This window comes from Thecamonas trahens (assembly GCF_000142905.1).
Source record: "Thecamonas trahens ATCC 50062 unplaced genomic scaffold supercont1.60, whole genome shotgun sequence".
In the NCBI taxonomy this organism is placed as follows: domain Eukaryota; order Apusomonadida; family Apusomonadidae; genus Thecamonas; species Thecamonas trahens.
The window spans coordinates 55,558-73,427 of record NW_013657620.1 but is presented as its reverse complement, the minus strand read 5'-3'; the positions used below and the strand labels follow the sequence as shown (position 1 = coordinate 73,427).

General features: G+C 63.1%; 6 protein-coding genes across 6 annotated transcripts; 4 read left to right on the top strand and 2 right to left on the bottom strand.

Moving 5' to 3' along the window:
* Positions 1-69: 69 nt before the first annotated feature.
* Positions 70-725, bottom strand: AMSG_12363 (uncharacterized protein). Its single transcript, XM_013898073.1, has one exon. The coding sequence runs from the start codon at positions 503-505 to the stop codon at positions 200-202; it is 306 nt and encodes a 101-aa protein (XP_013753527.1). The 5' UTR covers positions 506-725; the 3' UTR covers positions 70-199.
* Positions 246-7,194, top strand: AMSG_12362 (uncharacterized protein). The gene has a single exon (XM_013898072.1). It carries the CDS (start codon positions 902-904, stop codon positions 4,820-4,822), a length of 3,921 nt encoding a protein of 1,306 aa, XP_013753526.1. The 5' UTR covers positions 246-901; the 3' UTR covers positions 4,823-7,194.
* A 537-nt stretch (positions 7,195-7,731) lies between these two features.
* On the top strand, positions 7,732-9,431 carry AMSG_12361 (uncharacterized protein; the record flags this gene model as incomplete). The annotated part of the gene is made up of 2 exons (XM_013898071.1): positions 7,732-7,754; positions 7,838-9,431. 2 exons carry the CDS (start codon positions 7,732-7,734, stop codon positions 9,429-9,431), a joined length of 1,617 nt encoding a protein of 538 aa, XP_013753525.1.
* Positions 9,432-9,856: 425 nt separating this feature from the next.
* AMSG_10536 (uncharacterized protein) lies at positions 9,857-10,780 on the top strand (the record flags this gene model as incomplete). The annotated part of the gene is made up of 1 exon (XM_013898022.1): positions 9,857-10,780. One exon carries the CDS (start codon positions 9,857-9,859, stop codon positions 10,778-10,780), a length of 924 nt encoding a protein of 307 aa, XP_013753476.1.
* Positions 10,781-11,054: 274 nt separating this feature from the next.
* Positions 11,055-12,236, top strand: AMSG_10535 (XTP3-transactivated B protein; the record flags this gene model as incomplete). The annotated part of the gene is made up of 3 exons (XM_013898021.1): positions 11,055-11,218; positions 11,302-11,341; positions 11,397-12,236. The coding sequence occupies 3 exons, from the start codon at positions 11,055-11,057 to the stop codon at positions 12,234-12,236; spliced, it is 1,044 nt and encodes a 347-aa protein (XP_013753475.1).
* Positions 12,237-12,244: 8 nt separating this feature from the next.
* On the bottom strand, positions 12,245-17,766 carry AMSG_12360 (uncharacterized protein; the record flags this gene model as incomplete). The annotated part of the gene is made up of 3 exons (XM_013898070.1): positions 12,245-16,676; positions 17,102-17,289; positions 17,388-17,766. The coding sequence occupies 3 exons, from the start codon at positions 17,764-17,766 to the stop codon at positions 12,288-12,290; spliced, it is 4,956 nt and encodes a 1,651-aa protein (XP_013753524.1). The 3' UTR covers positions 12,245-12,287.
* Positions 17,767-17,870: the final 104 nt, after the last annotated feature.

Below are 17,870 nucleotides of genomic sequence, written 5' to 3'. Positions count from 1 at the left end.
CGGGTGCTCAACCCCCACGCCACCATCGGCGCCAACATCATCATCGCCACCACCACCACCACCACCACCACCACCACCACCACCACTACCACTACTGGGAACATGATGAGCCAATTGAGCAGACGATGAGCTGGATGACGAATCTGATCCGCTCGATGAAGACGACATAATCGACTCGGAGCGAGATCAGAGTGGGGTGTCAGCTCAGCCTCGGCTTGCAGAGTGCCGACTGTTTACTGTTTGGCATCGGCCAGCCTGATCGGCCGAGCACACACCCCCTCCCCCCCACTCGCACGCAAACACACAAACACACAAACACACACACACACACACACATACATACATACATAAATACACAAACACACGCACACACAAACACACACACACACACTTTCTGTTTCCTCTCGCTCCATCTCTGCTCATACCCGCACAAACGACGTTTGACAGGCACGCGAATGACCAGAATCAGAACATGAATAATGCCACAATCGCGCCTGTGCCGCATTCCCCTCCCCGCACACCCAACATACAGGTAGTAGTTGGCAATATCTCAACAGTGTACAACACAGACGCACAGACTCACACAAACACACACTCTATTTCTTTTTCAACCCACCATAGCCTCACACCCTAAGGCTTCGCCCGATCCATCGCCTTGTGCAGGCATTTATTGGGGCGAGCACAAGCTCAACCGCACCGGGAAAAACAGAAGGATATCATCATTTTGTTCAGTGGTCAAAGTCGAATCGTGCCGCAAATCACATTCGGCCTCTTGTCAACCCGCCACACCACTCCTTCACTCCCACTCCCGCTCCGCCCCTCCTACCGCTACCTACCCCCTACCTCAACCCCCCAAACCCCCAAACCCCCTCTACACCTCCTTTCCTTCCCGTACATTCTCATGTCACACTCCTCGCTCTCGTCGCGGGGTGGACATGTTGGTGTCGGCTTTGTGCTGTTGTTGATCGTCATTTCTGTCGTGGCTGACAAACAAGCGCCTTCCGGAGAGCGGCTTTTTCTCTGCAATGTGGCGCAACCTTTTGATGCTGCCTTCAAGCTGCATCCCGACTCTGGTGTCATCAATAAGCAGTATGTGTTCAAGGGCAACAAGGTGTGGGTGTATGATGCGGAATATCGCTCGACCTCACTCGAAGGTACCATTGCATCAGTCTTCCCTGGCTTGCCCATCAACAACATTGATGCCGCTGTCTCTACCAACAGTGGAAACATGTTCTACGTCTTCAAGGGCGTCAATGTCTACTTGTTTGATATCGCTTCTGGTCTCAAATCGGGCTTCCCCAAGACCATCGCATCCGAGTTTTCCGGCGCTTTTCCAAACCATATCGACGCTGTCCAGCGGGGCGACTTGAACAAGATCTACGCGTACAAAGGAAGCCAAGTGTTTGCCTACCACGAGCTCACCGGTCAGCTAGGCGGCTTTCCCAAGGCTCACAACTTGGGATTCTCCCCCGACGCTGCCATTCAGTCGCCGTTTCAGCGGCTCTCCATCAGTGTTGATACGTACTACTTTGTCGGCAACATGACACACCTGGTCGAGAGCAATGTTGAGGTGCCCACGTCGCCGTTTCCCATCTGCTCATCATGCAGCGGGACCAAGGTCATCAACTCGGGCACAAGCGGTGATATCGCACCGTTTGTCGACTTGATCTACACCAACCTTCAAACCTGCAAGTGGGTGCTTGACTTTGGCATCCCTGGCTACCTCACAGTTGACTTTATCAACTTGGAAACCGAGCAGGACGTTGACGTTGTCACCCTCTACGACGGGCCGAGTACCGCCAGTGACGTTCTGAGCGTACTTTCGGGCTCGCTCATGTTCTCAACGACGTTCACAACGTCGACTGAAAAAGCCCTTGTTGAGTTTACATCCGATGGGTCTACCGTGGCCTCTGGCTTTGACATCTCCTACGAGTTCTACGCCGAGTGCCCAACGCTCTCTTCGCTCTCGTTTGGCTACTGGAGCCCGGCTGATTTCGGCTATCGTGGGCAGGAAGTGTCCGCAATCTGCTGCGAAGGCTACACCCTCACCGCGGGCTCTACAACACGAATCTGTACGCCATCAGGCACTTGGTCGGGCACCGACGGCCAGACGTGCACACCAAACCCGTGCAGTCCGGATCTGGTGGCACCGGCCAACGGATACGTGTCCGCAACGACCGGTAACACCGGAGACACCTCGAACTTTGGCTGCAACGCAGGTTACACGCTCGTGGGATCTCCGTCGCGAACCTGCCACCCGCAGGGCTTCTGGTCCAACTCAAACGACCAGTTCTGCGATCCGAACCCGTGCTCACCGCCGCAACTCGCGCCTACCAACGGGGTCGTCTCGTCGACATCTGGCAAGACCGGCGAGACCATCATCTTTTCGTGCAACTCAGGCTACACTCTGGGCGGATCGTCGAGTCGGACGTGCCAACCGTCGGGCACGTGGTCCAACCTCAACGATCAGGTGTGCACTGCCTCGTCGTGCTCGCCGCCGCTGACTCCGCCTGCCAACGGGCAGGTCTCGTGCACAACGGGCACCACCAACGACATCTGCTTCTACTCGTGCAACCAGGGGTACGACCTCTCCGGTTCGGCGTCGCGAACGTGCCAAGCAAACCAGGCGTGGACCGGCTCGGATCCGACGTGCAACCCGGCAGCTTGCTCACCCAATCTCTCGTCTCCCCTGTACGGATCGGTCTCGTCCGCGTCAGGCGTGACAGGCCAGACTTCGACGTTCTCTTGCAACGCCGGGTACACACTCTCGGGCGATGCGAGCCGGACTTGCCAGGCAACCGGCTCCTGGTCCAACGCCGACAACCAGGTATGCTCCCCGTTGCCATGTCCGGCGCTGAATGCCCCGACAAACGGAGCTGTCTCGATCACCTCGGGCTCGGTTGGCGATGTGGCGTCGTACTCGTGCAACGCCGGATACTTTTTGTCGGGCGAGACGTCGAGGACGTGCCAGGTGAACCAAGTGTGGAGCTCGATGGCACCAACCTGCGAACCACTGTCCTGCACCACTCTAGCTCCTCTCACCAACGGCTACGCACTGCCGGGCTACTCGGGCCGTGTCGGCGACACCATCGCTTTTGGCTGCAACGCCGGCTACACCTTTTCCGGCAGCTCCACGCGGACGTGCTCCCAGTCGCAGATCTGGTCGGGTGGCGACGACCAGAGCTGCAGCCTGACGCCCGACTACTGCCCAGCCCAGACCGCGCCAGTTGATGGCTCGCTCACGTCGCTGACTCGCACAGTCGGCGGAAGTGCCACCTTTTCGTGCGACTCTGGCTTCACGCTTGTCGGCTCGGCGAGCCGGACATGCCAGAGCGACGGCAGCTGGTCGGGTACACTTCCGATTTGCACTCAGTGCTCGGGCAATTGCGCAACGTGCGAGGCCGGGCAGCCGACAAACTGCAACTCGTGTATCGGCGGCTACACCATCGGTGACGAGTGTGTGTCCAAGGTCGACCCATGGTGCCCTCCGCTTGGTCCGCCAACAAACGGGTCGCTCTCGGCCGCACCTTGCGGCCGCAAGGTCGATGACACCTGCGGCGTTGCCTCCTGCAACGCTGGCTACTTCTTGGTCGGCCCGTCATCGCGAGTCTGCCAGTCATCGCAGGCGTGGTCGAACCTGGCGTGGTCGTGTGCCACCTGCGCGTCGCAATGCGCGACGTGCGACGGTACTGCCGGCAACTGCCTGACCTGCGCTCCCGGCCTGGTCGATCCCCCGAGTTGCGCCACGCCTGTCACCTGTCCGAGCCTCTCGCCACCGGCAAACGGCGCACTCTCGACCTCGGTCAACACAAGTGGCACGACAGTGTCGGTCAGCTGCAGTGCAGGCTTCACCCTCTCGGGTTCGTCGACGCTGGAATGCGGGACCAGTGGCGTGTGGTCAGGCCCGGTCGACTACGTTTGCACCGGCCTGCCATGCACACCACCGCTCTCGCCGCCGAGCTTTGGGACGGTCTCGGCCGTCAACGGCACGACTGGAGAGGTCCGCAGCTATGCTTGCAACCAAGGCTACTCGCTCGTCGGCGACCCAACGCAGGCATGCCAGGCTGATGGTAGCTGGGGCGGCTCAGCTCCGAGCTGCAGCGCCAGCTCGTGCACCCCAACGCTCACTCCGCCGACCAACGGTGCAGTCTCGGCCACCACCGGTGTGACCGGCGACGCGGTGAGCTACTCTTGCAACGCGGGCTTCTCGATCGTCGGTGCTGCGACGGTGACCTGCCTCACGAACTCGAGCTGGTCGGCAGCCGCACCGTTGTGCGCGGCGAACCCATGCACGCCGGCCCTGGATCGGCCAGTCAACGGGAGTGTGTCGCAGGCCGAAGGTGTGACCGGTGACGTGGCCACCTTTGCCTGCAACACAGGCTACCTGCTGATCGGGCAAGCAAGCCGGCAATGCCAGACCGATGGTACATGGTCCGGCGCAGGCTCGCCGTTCTGCGACGTGCAGCAGTGCCCTCGGCTCTCGGTCATCCAGCCACCGCCGGCCAACGGCCTGCTCACCTGCGACGGGGCCTCGTTTGGATCGACTTGCACCATCATATGCAACACTGGGTACTCGCCATTCGGCACAACGAGCCGGACCTGCCTCACCTCGCTGGCGTGGTCCGGCGACAGCAACGTGCTGTGCTCAGACGCTCAGCCGCTGGTTACGGCAACCTCGTTTCGCCGCCTGTCGAGGTTGTTGCAGGCACAGAGTGGCAGTTTGGCGTCCAGCTCTTCCGCACCTACGGCCGGGTGGCATCCGCTACTACCAACGATTTTGCTGTCCGGCTGGCGCCTTTGCCGGCGCCGGCACTACCGCTGACGCTGGCAGCGGTCGGCAACGCAAGCTACGAGCTTGGCGTCTCGCTGCCGACCGCCGCTGGTAGCTACGCCGTGTCCATCGAGGTCAACGGAGGAGCCATCCGTCCGTTGCCCATCAGCGTCGCCGTTGTGCCCGGACCGGCGTCTGCAGGCGCATCGATTGTCACCGGACCAGGCCTCGAGACTGCGACGCTCAATTTGGACAATGCTGTTGTCATCACAGTCCGCGACGAGTTTGGCAACGCGGTGCGCGACCTGGATGCGGCAAGCCTGACCGTCTCGGCCAAGCTCGGCAACGAGGTGCGGGAGCTCGATCTCAGCGTTCGAAGCGCGGCGGTCGGGGTGGTGGACACCAGCTTCCGGCCGTGGGACGCCGGCGTGTACACGTTGTCAGTGTCGGTGGGCGGAGGAGCAGTTCCAGGCTCGCCGTGGGTGGTGACAGTCGCGTCACAGTGCGGCTTGGGGCAATACGCGGTTGAGGCGACCGGGCCGTGCGAGATTTGCCCTGCCAACACGTACTCTGACGCCATCAACGTGCCCGAGTGCACCGGGTGCCCCGCGTTCACGTCGACGCATGGAAAGCGCGGCGCGCAAAGTGTCGAGGCGTGCACTTGCGTCGCCAACTACTATGCAGCTCCTGTTGCCGGCGAAGCAGAGCCATCGTTCACCTGCAAGTCATGCCCAGAAGGCGGAGTGTGTTCTGGCGAGCTTGAGCCGCCGGGATCGCTGCCGGGCTACGCACCAGCCGACGACGGGACAGTGGCGTTTGTGGCATGCCGGCGGACAACGGCGTGCACCGGCAACAACACGTGCGCGACTGGCTACACCGGATACATGTGCAACATCTGCCGCGACAAGTTCTACTCCACGTCGACAGGCGAGTGCAAGGCGTGTCCCCAGGCTGCCAACGGCATTCTCGCCGGTGCGTTGCTTGTGGTGCTGGGCCTCTGTGCAGCGACAGCATGCCTCATCCTGGTAGGCATGGTGCGGATCGGGTCTGTGCATGTGCCCAAGGCGGAAGCCGGCGGCGGGAATGCAGAGATGATGGCGGTGATGCGGACGCGGACGCTGCCTGCAAGCGTGAGCATGGTACTTGTGGCGTTCCAGTCTGTGGGCGTGCTTGCCGACGGCAACTTTGCGTGGTCTAAGGCGTCAAAGCAGGTCCTGGACTCGTTCAACGTGTTCAACGTGGACGTCACCCTCTTTGCGTCCGAGTGCTCACTCTCGTCGTTCTACGCCAAGTACGTGTTTGCGGTCGGGCTGCCCGTCCTCGTCCTAGTGGCGACGATTGTCTCGCTGATGTTGCTCAAGCTGCTGGCCGGCGCAGGGTTGATGCGGTACGGCGCGGAGCTGCTCCGGGCCACTTCACTGATGGGCCTAGTCGATGCGGTCGTTTTCTCAGTCGCGCCGCTGTTCTACATCCCCATGGCGCGGGCGACGTTCCAGCTGTTTGATTGCTCGAGGCTGCCTAATGGGCACTGGATCTTGGATGCAAACCCGGGTGTCACCTGCTTCAACTCGCAGTGGTGGACGTACTGCTGGGTGGGTATTGCCGCGGTAGCCGGCTACGTTCTGGGCATTCCGGGCTACTTTCTGCTCCATCTGGTGCGCAACCGGAGAACGCTGACCTCGCCAGTGACTTATGTCCGGTACGGCGCGCTGTACCGGCTGTTCCGGCTCCGGTTCTACTGGGCGGGGGTGGCGGATCTCGGCAAGCGACTTGGTCTCATTGTGGCTGCGGTGTTCTTCTCCAACCACCAGCTCGTGCAGATCGGCGGCATTCTGCTCGTCCTCCTCACCTCGTCGTACGCTATTGTGCGGTACCAGCCGTTCTACTACTTGCTGTACAACAAGCTCGAGCTGCGGCTTTCGGCCATGCTTGTGGTGGTCCTGGCGCTCGGCACCGGCTCGTACTCGGAGCGGCGCAACGCCGAGTCGACATCGGACTTTTTTTACGTCGCCATCATTGTCGCTATGGTCGCACTCTGCCTCATCTCGGTCCATGGCATTGTGACCGACATCCTGCAGATTGTGGCGGCCCGGTCGGAAGGATCTGCCGGTCAGTGCGAGCGCAAGCGCGCCATCGCCGAAGCACTCGCCGACGAGCTCCCGGACATGGACCCGGAGATGGCTGCTGTGGCCGAAGTCATGCTTGCTCGGCTCGCCCAAGCCGACCACAGCCCGGTCTACGGCCTCGAGCTTGCCGAGTTTGGCAGCGCCCACGAAGGCGATCTGGTGACCCTCGACCGGCTTGAGGGCCGCAACGCGCTGGCGTTTTCCTCGGTAGGCCCTCCTGCATCGCCACTGACGTCTTCATCCTCTTCTTCTACATAACATACCAATCATAAAGTCTTGGCTGTCTGCCTGCCGCAGTGACTGCGCTCGCGCTCGGCTTCAGAGGCGGTTGGGTCAGGGGGGGAGGGGGAGAGGGAACAGCGGGAGGGGAACAGCGGCGAAAAAAGGTCGTGATTCGGCGACGCCTGCCACCACTCGACGCCAGCGGCCGACTGTGGGCTGAGCAAAGAGTAGCTAGAAGGGAAGCAAGAAAGGATTGAGCCCGTGAAAGACGCCTCTTAGCACCTCCATATCCCAAGGACTATCTGCACACCATGCCTCGTCTTCTCCGTCGACGTGTACCGGCATTGTCGTCCATGGGCGTGACCAAGTTGCCTCAACTGGCGATGGCCATAGATTCTAACCGAGCCGCCCGCCACCGACGCGCCGCCGCCTCCTTGTCATCCTCTGCCTCTGCCTCTGCCTCTGCCTCTGCCTCTGCCTCTGCCTCTGCCTCTGCCACGTCCAGCTCTGCTTATTCTGCCTCTGCCTCTGCCTCTGCCTCTGCCTGTGTCTCCACCCGCAGTCACAGCCGCCATGGATATGCCCCTGGCTCGGTCTCCCGCCACGACGACCATGGCGGGGACGATGCCACCTTTGTGCATGCTCCTCCGCCTGTGGACGAGCACGTGTCGTCCTCTCGCCGCTCGAGCAAGGGTGATGGTTGCCGTGGTGGGAGCAGTGCTGGGGTTGAGGGTAAGGGCTTGGCATCGGTGGGAGTCAAGGCCAAGACGGGCCGGAAGCACAAGGTCAAGGCCAAGAGCTCGGGGAAGGCCAAGAGCTCGGGGAAGACCAAGAGCTCGAGGAATGGGAAGGCCAAGGGCAAGGGCACGAAGAAGAAGATGTACGACTCGTTCTTTGTAGATGGGCGCGAGATTGCAGTCGGCGAGCATGTGGCGTTTGAGATCGAGGACAAGGCGTACTCTGTGGGGAGAGTGCTCAAGGTGTGGCGGCTGCGCGGGCGGGCGCGGCGGAAGGGCGTGCAAACGCTGGCGTCGGGGCGGAGGCGGACGACGGCGCCGGGCGTGGGTGGCCTCGGCCCGGATCATATCACACTCGAACTGCTGCTGCGGCCGGCCGAGGTTGCCCCGCAGTGCGGCTTGTCCCCAGACTTTGTCTCCAAGCACCCACATGAGGTGGTAGCGACGTCAATGCGCAAGTCGGTGCCCATCGAAGCACTGGCGAGCTCGATGACCAAGGTTACGGTCTCGTTTGTCCCGCCGGGCGCGCCGCTCCCTGAAGGCCTCTCACCGCGTTCGCTCTTCTACTCGCAGTTCTTTGCCCACGAATCCGGCGCGCTGCGGCCTTACCACCTTGTCATGCCAGACGCGGCGCCGCTGGAGGCGCTCGGGGATACAGAGGCGTTGGAGCCATTGGAAGCGGGCTCCGACTCTGGAGCTGGCTCGTCGAGCTCGTCGCCGCGCCCGCTTCCAGTCAAGGCGTCGCCGCGAATGGTCAAAACTGCAGCCACAGCGTCGCCGTCGACGCCGACAAATGTGATGGAGCGGGCGTCGCCGTCGATCACGCCGCCGTCACCGCCCGAGTCGTCGTTGCACCCGCCGCGGGCGCGTGAGCGGCGGCATGTGCGGCGGGCGATTGTGTTCAGCCCGACTGCTGCGCTAGAGCAGCAGCAGCCGCAGCCGGAGCAGCCTGGGCCTGTGACTGCCACTTCTCCGCTGCTCCCGCGCCCACGGGCACTGCCGACGCCGCGGTCGGCGCTCAAGCGGCGACGCGAGCTGGTGGTGCGGCGGGCGGACGAGAGACTCGGCTCTCGCCCGCTGTCGCGGCGGGGATCAGGGTCGGTGTCCAAGCGCGCTGCACGCATCATGGCAGCGGCACTGGCAGTGTCAGGCAAGCTGCCGCTCGAGCCGGCTGCTCAGGCTGGACCTGCGGCAAAGAAGGCGAAAACCCTTGCGGGCAATGCAGTGCCCGCCGCTGCCGCTGAAGCAGCCCCTGAGACCGCCGCGCCAGCGCCGGCCCCCGCTGCGCCGGCCCCCGCGCCTGCGCCTGTCACTGCCGAGCCGGCACTGGTGCTCGAGATCGAGACCGCCGAACCCGCTACTTTGACCCTGTCGCAGCCGATGGAGCTCGGCGATGCGAACGCCGCGGCAATGCCAAAGCCCGAGGCCAGGCCTGAGTCCAACACGGCGGGCCTGCACAAGTCGCGCAAGCCCTCAGAGCAAGAGGCATCGCCCACCAGCAAGCTCCTTCTTCAGCTCTCAGCCGAGTCGCAAGCTGGTGCTGCTGACGGCAAGGATGAGTGCACCATCATGTAAATGTGCGATGAAGATGCCGACCCGGCAGGCAGCTGCAAATGCCTCGGCACGTGCACCCCGACATGTCATTGCCACTCTGTCCTCCATTTCTTTCCCTCTACCTGGGGGGGGGGGGGAGGGAAGAAGGGAGAGAGCACACCATGTTTATATACGACTGCAAGTGGAAGGTAAGACTATCGCTGTTGTTCTTAGGTGAGAGTATGGCTTGTAGCTGGCCCTCTGAGGGGTGAAACAGCCCACCACTAGTGGTGCAGAGATTGTGCACAAAAACACAACAAAAAAAAGCGTTGCGCAACGGATCGCACCGTTGCGTAACAGGCACGGGGTGGAGGCGGGAGAGGGAAGGGGGGAAGGAGAAGGCGATAGACCTGACTTTGTAGATTAGTTCCGCAAAAACAAGCAACATGGGAAGAGGACGTGGACCGATGTCATACATGAGGAAGAAGGCCGGGGAGGCCATGCGTGGCGAGATGAAGATCGGCTCGTCATCATCGTCATCGTCGGACGGCAAGGGCATGTTCAACCGCAACAAGGACGAGGAGAAGAACGATTCCGGTGGCGGGAAGAAGGACGGTGACGACAACCGCATGTACTGCTTTGAGTGCCTCATCTGCATCGCCTTTATCCTCATCATCATCGGTCTCATTCTCGGCTTTGCTGCTCAGCTCTGGCTCGTGGGCGACGTCAAGGCTGCCTCGCCGGCCACAGGGACCATCACCTACCAGATCGGCATCTCCAAGGTGACGTACAAGCTCTCACCGGAACTGGTCTCGTCGGGCCAGCCAAGCACGGAGACGATCTCGCTGTCTTCGGACAAGTGCAGCACCAATGCTTGCAAGGGCTGGAATTCGGCCGGCAAGGTCGCCCGCGTCCTGCTCATCATGTTCCTCCTCTGCCTCGTTCCTGCCCTCATCCTCGCCTGCCTCTTCTGCGCCGGCGAGTCTGTCTTTGAGTCGATCGGCGACTGCCTGCCGTGCGGCGTGCCTGGCTGCGACGTCCCGGACGTCTTCCCCTGCGCCACCACTGCTGCTGCCGCAGGCCCGCGGTACCTCTCGCTCTTCCCCTCGCTCTGCTGCGACTTCATGATGTTCCTCCTCGCCGCCCTGGCCGCCATCGTGTACAAGACGCAGACAAACGACGATCTGGAGACCTTTGACGGCGCAGACAAGCTCAAGCTTGGCATCTCCTTCTACTTTGTCGTTGTCATGGCTATTGCCTCGTGCTGCCTTGGCTGCGTCCACAGCGTCCTTGTTGTCGTCTACCCAGCCATCGCCATGGCCGAGGCTGCCGACGAGGCCGGTGACTCTGCCTCTGGCATCATGGGCAAGATCGATGTTCCGGGCATCTAGACTACCTCCGCAATACTGAACAAACAGCACAACCATCCGATGCGGGGATGATGCGGACATCATACCCATCCCCCCCCATCCCCCCCCCCCATCCCATCCCCTCCCCGCAACCAACCAACAACGACTGACTGACTGAAAGTCATCGAACGTGTCACCGATCCTCCCTCTCCCCCTCCCCTCCCTCCCCCCTTCCGCCCCCCCCCACCACCACCCCACTACCCACACCGAGTGAGAGACCATGACAAACAGAGTAGCACGAGTGGCCATACTCGGGATGATCCTCGCCATGGTGGGCATGGCGGCCTGTGGCGGGCCGTTGCTCCCGCTGCTCGACGAGACCAAGTTCCGTGTCGGCCTCCATGCCCCTGGCGCAGACCTGCTGCTGACCTCAGTCGATGGCCCGCGGGTGGTGGCCATGACCGGTGCAGACGGCCGGAAGTACCTCTGCGCTGTACCGCGGGGCGATCAGAGCCACGACCAGAGCCAGGACGACGTGTCTCCGCTCGACCCGCACGCCACAGGCTCAAGCTCGACGGCGGCGGCAAGCACAAGCTCGACGACGTCCGCAGGCAGCAGTGGCGGGAGTAATGGATCTGGCGAGCGCGGGGTGGGGCAGTCGGGCAAGGCATCCGAGGCGGAACTGCTGGCACCGCTACTCGGCGAATGCTTGTATCGGGTCGATGGATGGTGGACGTATGAGGTCTGCTACGGCTCACACGTCCGCCAGTATCATCGCGATCCAAAGACAGAGGCTGTCACTGCAGAGTTCTTTCTCGGTCGCGCCCCGCGGAGTGACCGTGCTGATGCTGCGGCCAAGTCACCTGCTGCTGGCAAGGTGGAGGCCGATCCAGCCTCGGCCGCTATGCCTCCCGCAAGGTACGTCGAAAAGTATGACGCTGGCACTCCGTGCGATCTCACCGGCGAGCCGCGTGTCACCTCGCTCAGCTTCGAGTGCTCGCTCACAGGGCTCAACGCCATTTCCACCATCTCCGAGCCAGCAACGTGCACCTATGCGGTGACACTCTCCACCCCGCTGCTCTGCGACCTCGACGAGTATGCCGCCCGCGACGAGCCCGAGCTCGACATCTTGTGTGTACCGAAGACCGAGCCGCTCACGCTGGCCTCGCTCTTTGCCGCCTCCAACTCGGCCGACAGCTCGTGGCACAGCCTTCTCGTCCGCGCACTTGACAAGATCACAGCCGGCTCTGATGCTCCCCAGAGCCAAGACGCAGCTTCGGCGGCTCCCACATCGCCCCAGGAAGACCCGGCGGCCGCCTCGAGCGACGTCGACGTTGTCCACGTCGAAGACCTGCTCGCCTCGCTCGTTCGTGGTGACAGCATGCCCGGCAGCTTCCAAGCCGAAGCCTTACTGGAACAACTGCTGGCGCTGACACTTCAGGACGGCGACGATGAGGCGACCGAGGCCGAACATGTTGACGACGACGAGCCGGCGTAGTGGCCGCAAGGGGAAATGTGTGATGCATTTACAGACGACAGCTTCGACCGCCTACTCGTCGTCGTCGTCGGCCTCGTCGTCCTCCTCGTCGTCGTCGGAATCCTCGTCGTCCGAGTCCGAGTCGGACGGTTCCGGCGCGATGCGGTCCGAGACAACCTCGCCCAGCAAGTTGCGGTGCTTGAGGTTACCCATCCAAAACGCAGACATGAGGTTGTTGGCCGAGAGCATGCCCTTGACCTTGAAGATGAGCGTCTCAAGCTCCTTGCGGAGCCTGGGCACGAACCGCCCAAGCTTGTGCGAGTCCATGATCTTGGACTCGGCGCAGATGGCCTGCAGAATTCGGGTCGATGTTTGCATGCACTTGACGACCGTCTGGATCTCGCCGACATATATCCGGAAGCACGGCGCGAGCGCCGTGATGTGCTTGGACATCTTGGCTGCAAACGTCGTCCCGTGCTTGAGAATTGGCAACAGGTACGGCCGCGAGGTAAAAACCTTGGTCGCCTTGGCCAGGACAGAGAACGCACGCACAAGGATCTCCACCCGCTGCAGCCGCTCCGGGATCGACTCGGCCGACTCGCGCGCCGCCAGCGGCTCTACCCCGAGGTTCGCCACAAGCTCCGTGAGCACGACTCGGAAGAAGACCGGGAGCGAGGTCTTGGTCAGCGCTGGCATGACCTCGCCATCGTCGCCGCTTGTGCTCACAAAGCCGCCGATGTGGGTCGTCACCACCTCGTGGATGATTGTCACTGGTGTTGACGACTCACGAATGTACGCCGTGAGGAGCGAGGCAATTAGCTCCGAGCGGAGTGCAGGCTCCCCATCCCATTGCCGCGCCAGAAACGCGCCTGCAAGCGTCGAGACTCGCGCAAGGAGCTCCGAGCCCGGCTCGAGCGTCGCCAGCGCCGTGAGAAGCGCGATGAGTGGCGAGCAGAGCGAGTGCGAAGCCGGCGCGGCGCCGATGTTAGAAAAGTAGTCAAAGGCGGCGCCAACAAGTGCTGAGAGCCGCGCTGCCTCAGGTTCCGCCACCGTGCCCTCGCCGCTCGCTACCGGCGAGTCGAGCCCAAGCCCGACCGCCGCGTGTGGCGCAATCCGCGTCGCTGGCACCGCAAGCAGCGTCGCCAGCGATGCCCGCGCGCCCTGCTCCACAAGCGCGTGGTAGAGGAAAAGCGACTCAAAGATGTTGAGGAGGAGGACCAGGAGGTGAGCGGCCATCGCCCTCGCCTGCGCCGCACCGGCGTCAGACTCCAGATGCGGTGCGAGGCTTGCAAGGCTCTCGGGATCGAGAGCGAGGAACGAGTTGAGCCGCTCGAGGTGCTCGCAGAGGGCGGGGATGAGCGCCACCGTGGCACCAAAGAACGCATCGCGACCCATGGCATCGACGTTGGCAAAGGCGTGCGCGGTCTCCCACGAAGGCGCTGCCGAGCCAAAGCCCGGCGGAAGCGCAGGCCCGACCCTGCCCGACGCCGACCGCGCTGGGAGCATGTGCTTGATCTTGGCAAGGAGGTCCGAGAGGAGGACATGGAGGAGATGCGGCTGCGAGGCGAGGCTCACGCCCATCCCTGCCGCACGGTCAGCGTCGAGCGCCGCAAGCGGGAAGACCACAAAGGCCGAGAACGAGAGGAGCGAAAAGACCGACATGTCGAGCTCGCGGAGGAAGAGCGAGAGACTGGCAAAGCCCGATGATGCAAGCCAGAGCGGCGGGAGGGCGACTGTCATGCTGCCTGCGGCTGCAGCCGACGCCGAAGCCTTGCTCTTGCCCTTGGACGCCTTGCCCTTGCCGCTCCCGGACTTGCCGCTGGTCACCGAGCTCGATCCTGCGCCCGACTCGTCCTCGAGCTCCATGACACGCCCGATGACCGGAAAGGTGACCGGGTGGAGTGGGAGCAGCGGGAGCAGCGACGAAGTGAGCTCAAGCATGTTAGCGAGACGGGCGGCGACCTTGGCCTTGGTTCCTGCCGACGGCGCCGACGCCGGCGGCGCAAACGCGTTGAGCAGCTCGCGGCACCAGTTGATGCCCTGGAAGAGAGTGAGGAGGATGGCATCTTTGGCCGCAATCGAGAGCTGGTCAAAGGCGTCGAGCGCCGAGGTGTCAAAGAGAACAAGCGGGCATCCGAGGATGGCGTCAATCTCCTCCATCGAGCCGGCCTGCAGCGAGCGCTCGCAGACGTGAAGAAGGCGGAACTCGGAGCAGAGGCCGACCAGAACTTCGCGGGCAGCAGGATCCGGAGCAAGCTGGTGGTTGAGAACGGCGATGGCGACCTCGGCCGTCGACTCGCCGGTCGCCGCGTTGACGTCGAGGTTGAGCCGCCGCGCCGGAACAAGACCAAGGCTCGGCTTGGGCATGGCCTCGGCCGTGTTGTCAATCACAAACTTGGTCTCAAACACCACCGACGAGAGCTCCGAGGAGATGTAAAAGACAAGGTCGCGCGGGAGCCGCCCCCGGACCAGCAGAGCGCTCATCTCGTCGCACATAAACGCATACGCCGACGGGAACGACGCTGTGTGCGCCTTGAGCATGGAAAGAATGAGGACAATCTCGCGCCGGACGCCCGAGAAGGCTTCGGTATGGAGCGAGGCCTCGTCGAGCCGCGGCGGGCCAGGCTCGGTCGCCGTGTACGGCGCCAGCGCCGCAATGAGCGCAACCGCTCCGAGAATGCCGATCCGCTTAAACTTGGCGGCCGGGTTGGAGACGTGCTTGCGGATGATGATCAAGAGCTCGTCACGGAGCGCAGATTCCCACGGGACCGTGCCTGGGCCGGCCGATGGCGTCCGCCCCGACGCCACCGACGACGCCGACGACGAGACCGACGACGGGGCGCCTGCATTGGCACCACTTGCGCTCCGAGCCAGAGGCGCGCCTGCGCCGATGGGCGCGCCAACCGCCAGCAGGGTAAAGAGCTGGAAGAGGAGGCGAACATGGACATTTGGCTGGGTGAAGAGGTAGTCGAGCATGCCCTTGAAAAACGGCACAAACGAGCGCATGGAGCGGCCGGTCGTCGGCGCTGCCGCCAGATCGATAAGCACGTTGAGCGCGGCGGTGACTTCCGACGACGACGTCGAGCCGATGTGGGTCATGATCGACGCCAAGATGTCTTGCCGGGCAAGCGGCGATTCAAACTCGGTGAAGAGGAGTTTGTACCAAGCAGCGCCAAACGAGGCCACGATGGGCGCCGGCGAGCGGAGGAGCTCTTCGGCGAGCGAGCGCATGACCGGGACGTACTCCTTCAGCGCCGGGCTGTGGCCCACAATGGCCGCCGAGAGCAGCGGCTGAGTGAAGAAGCACGCGGCGACCTTTTTGCGAAGGAGCGACTTGACGGCCTTGCGTCGCGAGTCGAGCGAAGCAATGACAAACAGAATCCAGAGGTCAATGCCGCGGTGCATGTGGGCGAGCGGAGTGGCGGTGATGTCCTTGAGAAAGCCGCGCGCAATGGCCGGGCGGAACCGGATGCCGGCCTTGAGCGCCTCAAGCGTCAGCGCCTCACCCACCGCCGTCTCCGAGGCTGCCGCGCTGGCACCAGGCGCAGCCTCGGAGACAAAGTCGAGGTTGGCCCGCAGCTCGCGGATGACAACACCGAGTGCAGCCGCTGACGACGCCGAGGTCTGCAGGAGGAACTTGACCATGATTGGCGCCTCATCGATGGGCACCGACGCCAGGCGCGAGAGGACAGCCGCGCGGATGACCACCAGCAAGTCGCCCTCCAGATGCAGGTTGGCAAGCGTGTCGAGAATGGGGACGGCAAGGAACGGCTTCTCCTCCATGAGCGCCTGCAGCGCCTTGACCACGGTGGCGTGGGCGGCGTCGTCGACAATCTCCGGGAGAAACAGGATGAGCTCGCGCTGAAGCTCGTTGCTCACAGCGTCGAGCAGCTCGAGGAGCTTGGTGGCAATGGCCGCGCCATCGACAACGGTGTCAAGCCAGCGAAAAGCGGCAAGAATGAGCTTGGGCACCTCGGGCGAGTCGTCAGCATGCTCGGGAATGGCCTCGAGCAGAGCGAGGGCCAGCTGAGTCTGGACCGGCTCGACGCCGAGGCAGAGCCGAAGAAGCGGCTCGGCCGAGGCCGCAGGCGTGCCGGCGAGGCCGGCGCTCCCGGGCGTGGTCTTGACTTGGACCATGGGCCGCAGAGCCTTGACCAGGAACTCGGGGCCCTCGTCGAGGTACTCGAGGAGCGAGTTGACAAAGGCCTCGCGGGCGGTATCGTCAAAGTACAGCTTGGTCTTGAGCGCCTGGCGGACTGCAGCCGGAGGTGCGGTCAGGCCATGGCTTGCTGGCGTGGCGTCGAGCCGGACGCCTGCGGCAGCAAGGACCGTCCCAAAAAAGGTCGCAGTTTCGGAGCCGTCGCCACCCGCCACCTCGTCCATGCCCACCAAGCCCTGCGTCTCGCCATCGTCCAGCGACGCCTCTGGTGACGACGTAAGCTTCTTGGCCCGCTTGGGACTCTTTCTGGGGCTAACCCTTGTCGGGGCCTTGCGCCGCTTGCCTGCCATGGGTGGGGGGGGGAAGGGAGAGGTGTGACGGTGGTCGGCCGTCAGTCGGTCGTCAGCGGCTGGCTGGACGCTGCCAACAGTGTCCAGCTATCGAAGGACGACGGTGTTCAATGATGATCATCCAGGAAGCGCAGGCAGTCCAGAGACGTGAGCTGGAAGGGGGGGGGGAGGGAGGAAGGGCTACGATGACGACCAGCCTGACTCGGAGCCATCGTCCGAGCCGCCCGCAAAGGGATCCAGTGGCGGGGCGCCTGGCGGAGGAGGCGGCGGCGGGAGGGAGGTGGCGACAAAGGCCCCGTCGGACGACGACGAGTCCGAGTCCGAGTCCGATGCAGCCGGCGGGGCGGGGCAAGCGGAGGAGGCGCGGAGGAGAGCACGCCGGGGACTGGAGTGATCTCGTTGCCGAGAGCGCCTTCCACATCCGGATCGGGCGCGTTGGGTGTGGTGATGAGGTCCGGATTGAGGCCGGCAATCATCATCTGATTGCGGATGTTGCGCTCGTCCACACCCATCCGCATCTGGAGGAAGAACTTCTTGTACTTTGGGTTGTCCTTGACGAGCCGTACTGTGCAAGCGAGCGACCGTGAGCGTGAGTGCGGGGAATGAAGAAAGGAAGAGCGTGGGGAGAGAGGGAGGGAGGGGATCGATCGGAACAGTCCGTACCAGCAGCGACAGGAGCAGCGGCGGCAGCAGGCGCAGCAGGCGCCGGAGACTCTTCGGCCGTCGAGTCACGGACACCGTTTGGCCTGTGTGCAGCAGGCGATGCATCGTCCGACTCTGAGTCCGAGTCTGCAATGGGTATGTTGTACTGATCAAGGCCTGGAACTGACTCGAGCTTGGCCTCGAGAATGGCCATGGTGGCCTCGAGACGGGAGAGCTGAATGGCCACCTTGCCGAGCTTCTCCTCGCACACGCCCGAGAAGCGATTGAGGAACTGAACAGAGGAGAGCACAAAGCCATTCACAAACTGCAACAGGCTCGAGCTGGCAATTGGCCCCACATTGTCAAAGTTGATCCTCTGCAGTGACTTGCCGCCCTGCATACCCGCGTCTTTTCGGCGGGGGGGGGGGGGGGGGGGGGGGGGGGGAGATAAGGCAGGTGGAGGGTGGGGGGGGTAGGGGAATGAAGGGGTGAGGGGGGGGTGAG